Here is a 7383-nt window from a genome sequence, read left to right on the forward strand (position 1 = left end):
TCCTGCTTTTATTGCTACTGGAAGAGCTGAGTCAAGTGGCAAAGCCTTGACTTTCAAAACCATGGAGGCAGGATTATTGATTCTACCTCCTTAGGGCTGCACGTATGTACACGTATACCCAGTACTGTCATGCTGTCCACTTGTCACCCAGTGATGTGGACACTAAAATGCATCCTCGTTAATTGTGCTTTGTCAAGATTTATACATATTGCAAGACAGGCAATAGCATGTAAGAAATTATATCCTGCCTTTTAGAGGACACATGACATTTTTATGTATTCCTGGCCAATTATTGCACCTGTTGACATTAAAGGCCTGAATTAAAGGCAGTTTTCTTATTAACAGGACTTTAGTCACTACGTGATGACTTTCCTGGTTCATGAGCTCCTTTCCTGAATGCCAGGTTATGGCTGATTCTGCAGTGTCATTTTACTATTCAAAAATCCCACTACAGAAATCATCCTGGCATAGTGAGGGAAAAAAAGCAAGGCAAATACCTTCTGACAAAGACTGAGGCAAGCAATGTTGTGTACCTACTTTAAGTGACTAGAATGGACTGAATACTTTACTCCAGCTAATAGAATTTCACAAGTTTGCTGTTTACAGAGTTACAGAATCACTGAATGGTTCGGGTTGGAAGGCACCTTTAAAGGTCATCTAGTCCAACCCCCCTGCAGTGAGCAGGGACATCTTCAACCAGATCAGGTTGCTGAGAGCCCCGTCCAACCTGACCTTGAATGTTTCCAGGGATGGGGCATCTACTATCTCTCTGGGCAACCTGGTCCAGTGTTTCACCACCCTCATTGTAAAAAATGTCTTCCTTATATCTAGTCTGAATCTCCCCTCTTTTAGTTTAAAATAATTACCCAACTGTAATGAGTTTATTTTCAACTGTCAGTCTGTACAGGGGAGGAGAGGGATAAGGGGAGAAATGTACCTTATGTTTTTCAAGGAACTCTGGTGTCAGTGTCCAGGGTGCATCTCTGATGACCTCATCAACATAGCGACAGTGTCTGAGGGCTTCGTATCGCTCAGTTTCATCCATCACAGTGAAGCCTTTGAATTTATGAGTTAATTCATCACTGCAAACTAAAATATGGAAGTGTCAACAAAAGGGCTACACATTCAGTAGAATTAGCATGATCAGCAGTTATTTATTTCCTGATAATTCCATTAAGGACTTAGTTATTAGCTTAGCTAATTTTGGGGTGCTCCAGAGCATTTAAGAGTTCTGCTCAGGGTTGGCAGGTACAACCATAGACTTCTGAGAGATCTTTCCCTTTTGTGGAGCTGCAGCCAGAGCCCAAGCCAGATATTGTAGAACATCTTGGGTGGTACAGTATGCACATGTTGAAGCAACTCAATCCCGCTATAAGTGGGGATTTAATGGGCAGCACAATTTCAAGGGTGATGGCCAAAGCTTTAAAAACAATCAAAAAGCGCAGTGTTGGCAATCACAGAATGCTTCCAAACTTCATGTATCACAAAATGGTCAAAGTGGGAAGGCGTGACTGGACATCACCTAATCCAACTCCCCCCTGCCGCAGCAAGGTCAACTACAGCAGGTTGCTCAGGGCCATTCCAGTTGAGTTTCCAAAGATGGAGACCCCTCAGCCTCTCTGGACCTCCTGTTCCCGCTTTTTGCTCTTACGTAAACAACACTTTATTCATGGTAAATTATGAATTTGCCAACAAAGCTCTGAATTACAGTAGAATGGTTTCTCACTAAATAAACACTGATGGAAGACAAGTCATAACAGATTTTATAAAAATCTACCTCTGAGTTTAGCTCTGAGATCAGCAGGTTTCACAGAAAGATAAGCAAGGCTTGTGCCATGTTCAAAAGGGAAACTGTGGAAGGAAGCCCCATAGAAAGGACTAGGAGAAACTGTATGCTAAAGTGGAATGAGCAAGTCCAGAAACCCTGCATCTTTAACTCTGGATGTACCAGTACTTTGTCACATTGCTTTTAAAATGAGGGGAAGCAACAGGAGGACTATAAAAGTTAGGTATTACCTTTCTACCCACATAACATTGCATAAAACACAGTGGTCTGTCCCCAAAACTGCAACTCTGTCCCGTATTTCAGCTACGATAGTTGTTTGACACCCCACATGAACTAATGTGATACCCATTTATAGCTGGGTTGACAGTGGTTGTCCTTCACCACAGGTCAAACCTGTGCCTTTGGATCTCGCTTCTCTGTGACACCAGGACAAACAGTAAATGTACTTGACAACTGATAAATGCAATGTTATTAGTGCTGCAGGGAAGTGTGAGAGCAGCCCTACAGCTGCTGCTTCTTTCTAATTTGAAAACATCAACCTATCAGGCAAGGCACTGGCAAAGATGCAGTCTTTTTTGAGATCTAAAATGGATGTTCTTGCTGTGATGGTCGTTAAGGACCTTTAAAGTAGGAAAAATGTAGGAAGGCTTAGCTAGCCCTGGAGCTTGTGCAAAATTCAAAACCAGATAATAATATACATATGAATTTCAGCTACTGAAATGCTCCTCTATCCTATTATGTCATTTTTCATGCCTGCTGACAAGAAATTTAATGGAGATCAAAGCATTTTCAGTAGAAAGATCCCATCTGAGATTGTATTTATATTTATTTACAGCCTTTATGTCATCTTAAAGCTACCCTCTTCTGAAAGACAGGGTCTACTAAAACTACTGGAAAATAGTAATTTTTGATTGAATTCTGTAAAAGATTTTATTTAATTTTTTGATTACTGTTTGTTCATGTACAATGCAGACATAATATCTCTGTATTTCCTATTGATTCTGTCATCCTGCTCGAATGACTGACTTGAGAAGGTATGAATATCTAACTAAAAAAAAAAAAAAAATCTTAGCTCTAAATAATTGTTTTCACAATGAGAAATAGGGGTTGGTTGTGGTGCCCACAAAGACACATGACACCAGTGCTTTTTGCAGCACAAATTGTATGTGGGTGTGGAAAGCATTTTTAAAACAAGCTAAGATGCAGTGCTTTGCTGGGAAAAGGTGCTGATGAGCACTGGCTGCGAAGTGAAGCTATGCCATGAGTTTCAAAGGAGCCAGGCTTTTGCCCCAGAGCTCCTTCCCTGATCTGGGACACACCCCCCCACTCCTTTAAAAGCAACAACAAAAACCTACATAACTGGCTTTTTTTTTTAAACCTCACTGTCTTGCACCTCCACTTGCTTCTTCTGTGAGCTATTTGGCGCAGCAGGAAAACAACAGAGTCTTAAATGTTTCCTTCATAACAAAGGGATGTCCCCTTTCCCTCCTAGGAAGCTCTGTGGGAATTGCCACAATTCATAAACTTAAAAGTAAAACCAAAGATTGTGTTTATAAGGAGCTTTTGCTTTTCCTCTGTGTTGGGTCTTTTTTCCCCACCTTTTAACTGACAAGGATACAAAATCTTATCTTATGAAGCGTTGGAAGATTGTGTTCACGTTCGCTTTATCATCACTGCTGTAAGCATTTGAGCAGCTGAAGGTTCCTGTGAAATGTTTATGCAAGGCATATCTCAACCCCAAGGGTAGGGAAACTGGAACCGAAATGTTTGAGGCCTCACAAGAGCAGGGCCTGCACAGCCAGCTAGGCAGGACACAGCCACCCCCGGTGACCCACTGCTGCACAGCTGTTAGCCAGCCACACAGCCAAGAAAATAAGATACTTGTGGGGGAAAAAAAACCTACCTGGTAAGAAAGTAACCTGCCCAGGGACACTTGTGAGCTGAAAACTACATTCAAATCCTGACCTACATTTGGGTCTCCAATGATAATGGGCCAGACTCAGCTTCTCTGCTGATGCTGAAGGCTGGGTCTGCACACACGGTACTGGCCTGGCCACAGCGGCTGTGGGCTGTGCTCGGCTGGCGGAGGGACCGAGGAGCCAGAAATAAATAAGTGGTTGATCTCATTCACTCATCCCCATCTTTGAACAATTTTGAGCGAAAAACTGAAAAAGGTAAATTATTCATACGGAGCTATTCAAAGCTCAGAGTCATGCAGGCACCTGCTTTAACTAGAATGGGAATTGTGCCTGTGCTGCTGAGGGCAGAATTTGACTTTTACTTTAATTGATGCAATTGTAAGACGTAATTTAAAGCAAATCACCTAGAGAAAGCCCCTAGAGTGAAAGTAACATTCAAAGTCATAGTGTATAAACAGCTGGGGGTGCAAGCACAGCGATAACTCTCTGATACTGAAGCAGAGAAGCAAAAATCTAGCGCAATAAATAACTCTGATCTTACCTCCTACTAATAAGTAGCTATTTGGGAATAGAGTTTTGGCTTGCATAAGAGCTCTAGCATGGCCAGAGTGGAAGAGGTCAAATATCCCATCCGCATACACTCTGACAGGTCTGTCAACTGTGGAGAAAGAAACACAACAGTGACTTTTCAGTCCCAAAACAAGTTGCACTTTATTCTACTAGACAGATTTTTGTTCCCTAATCAGATCATTGTAGAGATTTACTCCAGTTCTGATGTTCAAAATGCACAGTGGGTGAACATGCAGTATTTTATCCTGCTCGTTACTTGTTCTTCTCTGTACTCTCTGCTGTTTTCTCAGACTTAGCCTATTTATTATCTTCAATCATCCCCATATTCTAATTTAGCAAAAATGTCATCTTCCTGCCTCATTCAGAGTTCCACCATGTGTCTTGTTCTTTTCCCTCTGCCTTTCTAGTCAGTCCTGCCTTCTGGATTTTTTTCAATTTTTTTTCTTCTTTTTTTCCTATCATTTTCCTTTTCCGTCCCTCTGGTCTGTGACTTTCTTTTTTCCACAGCTTACCACTGTAAAAATGTATTGCTTACCTCTTCCACATAAACCTTTAACTGCTCTATTTTCATATGTCCCCCAAGCTCTTCTCTCTAACAAGCCTATAATTTCTTTTTCTCACCATCCTCCTGCTATCACCCTTACAACTTTTGCTTTCTCTCCGACATCTTCAGCAGCGGCCTCCAGACAGAAAAAGGGCTCGCTTTTCCAAATTACAGGCCTGACAGCTGTGCCACCTCCAAGCAAAAGGACAGTGGAGATGAGAACAGCAGAACTCCAACCTCCATGGACTGTTCTTCAATACTACAGAGTTATGTCTCTGCTGTCAGGTCATCCAAGAGACCAGGAGAAAACATTGTTTCTTGCAGAGCTGACTGGAAAGCTGCAGCTTACCCCTATAACGTGTATGTACTTTAAAAAGCTTATTTAAAATAAGTAAACAAAGACTTTTTAAAAATAATATTGTGAAATTTAGGGGGGCTGAAGTATGTATTTGGGACTTTATGTGAAATCATCTCATTTCCCCAACCCAATCATAAATGTCCAGATAACAGAATTAGGCATGGTTTCTTTGCAAAGGGCAAATGGCCTTTAAGACCACTTAAGGTCTGATGTGATCAACAAGAACATCAGTGAAAGAAGAGTTTTCCAGCATACAAAGGTAGTACAGGAACACAACACAGTAGCCACTACACAACACAATTCTCAGGCTGGCTGGAGTGGGCTGGAAAGCCTTCGTTCCGACCAACATGCAGACATCTGGGAAAACATCAAACTCTGACTCTTAAATGTTTTTTCTTGTTGTTTCTCTAACAGAAGATAATGGACCTGTAGTTGCTATTTTCTTCCCCATTACCTGATAGCACCAGATACCAGGCTGACCTTCCTGCTTCCAAGTGGAAGGCACAAGTGAGCATTGGCAGATGTTTGTAAGGGAGAGGCTGTGCTTTGGGAGCATCCATGGTCCTGCTGATGTAGCTCCCTACACATACCTGGTGTTCCCAGGCGGGCTTGTGCAATGGTTAGCTTCTCATGGGGGGCTTGGCACTGACAGCTTGTTTCATCTGCAAATGGAGCAGGTGCTGTCAGAGTCTGGAAGGGAAAAAAAAAAACAACACAAAAAAAGTAATTTTTTTTTTTTCCATCAAGTAGTTAAAAAAGAACCATTTAACTGTGGCAGGATGCTGTAACCAGGCCTACTGCTGGTTTGTTCTCTGGGGATTTTTGCTTTTTGGTCACCTCTGAACACACACACAATTCACACAAGGTAAAATGTTGAGGAAAAGAAAACGTTCCAAACACATCATGCAACCTAATTCTTTGTCTCTGTTGAGAAGCTCAGGCATTTTTGAGGTGGGTGCAGGTACATAATTTTTCTGTTTGCAGGAGAAAGTCAGGTTTGATGGCCCAAGCAGCTTAATCCTTGGTTTGGTGTCAATGACTCCAAAGGCCCAAGATGCAAAATGTATTCTAATACCTGTAAATATCTGGAAAACCTACTCAGAATTTAGAAAGCTGCAAACGAGCCACCTCTTCACAAGCACCAGTTCCTTCCGCTGACATCAGTACAGATAACTAGGGCTAAAGGTTGATTTTTGTGTTTTTAATCAGAACTTTGTATAATTTTGAGGAGTCATTCAAAATAAAGGCAAGAATGCAGCAGAAGTCCCACCTAACTAGAGCTAACTGAGCTGCAGCTCCTTTCCCTGGTCTGACACATACTGGAAGAATACTAAAATGCTGTAACTGTGATCAGAGTGCCTCAAGGGTACCTCTGAAAAGCTTATAACTGAAGATATAGAGAGTGAGGATGTGTGAAGAATGACGTGGCGTTATCTGTGAGGAAACTTGATTACAGAAATTGCATTTTCTGCTGCCTATGTAGGAAGTGATCAGCGATGAGAACCTCAGGTATTTATTATCTGCCATATGGTTTGATATGAAAAAACACATTTCTACTGCTCTTGGCTTGAAAGCTTTAAGAAACCAGAGCCGAGTTTGGGTTTGCTTTGTTTTTGTGAGATGAGGTGGCAGCTGAGACAAGCCGAAGGAAATCTGTCACTTACTTTGCATCCACTGTGACTCAGCTGGGACCTCATGCCCTTGCAGCTGTGGCTTGGTTGGGTTTTGACAGTGACTACCTGTGTGACATACAGTTGTCACACCAGTTTGAGCACCCATGGCTGATCGTTAACAGAATCTCTCTTCCCCTTTACACTTTTTTTTTTCTCAGCTTTTAGCTGCTGAATGCTTAATCACTGAACATTTATTTTCTTTAGCATCCCTGAGACACTTTAAGACACTTCATTCCTAATTGCTGCTGACCCCACCGGCTTGTTGCATGGAAAGCTCAGAGGACAGTAGTAAAACAGCAACAATGACTTAAAGATTCATTTCCAGCTCTTTCTGCTGACTTACTACTCATTATGTTTAGTGTCCTGGTTTTGCTAGGATAGAGTTAATTTTCTTTTTAGTAATTAGAATAGCTGCATTTTAGTTTCAGTGTTTCAGTTCAGACATATTATGAGAAGAATGTTGATAACAGTACTGGTGTTATTAGTTGCTGCTGGAGCTCAAGGCCACCGTGTTTGGCTGCTTCACAGCTGCA

At 41.7% G+C, this 7383-nt stretch overlaps 1 protein-coding gene across 1 annotated transcript in view; it reads right to left on the reverse strand.

The window, feature by feature from the left end:
- LOC104526167 (phosphate cytidylyltransferase 1B, choline) overlaps positions 1-7383 on the reverse strand; it is a gene marked incomplete at its 3' end in the record, with an annotated part of 23573 nt that overhangs the window by 6010 nt on the left and 10180 nt on the right. Inside the window, exons 2-4 of the mRNA XM_010169545.1 lie at positions 5768-5867; positions 4247-4363; positions 938-1089 (exon numbers count right to left, since the gene is read on the reverse strand). Coding sequence (XP_010167847.1) covers positions 938-1089; positions 4247-4363; positions 5768-5867 — 369 coding nt within the window. The remainder of the gene's footprint in view (positions 1-937; positions 1090-4246; positions 4364-5767; positions 5868-7383) is intronic.

The sequence above is a fragment of the Antrostomus carolinensis genome, unplaced genomic scaffold (assembly GCF_000700745.2).
Source record: "Antrostomus carolinensis isolate BGI_N321 unplaced genomic scaffold, ASM70074v2 scaffold24686, whole genome shotgun sequence".
In the NCBI taxonomy this organism is placed as follows: domain Eukaryota; kingdom Metazoa; phylum Chordata; class Aves; order Caprimulgiformes; family Caprimulgidae; genus Antrostomus; species Antrostomus carolinensis.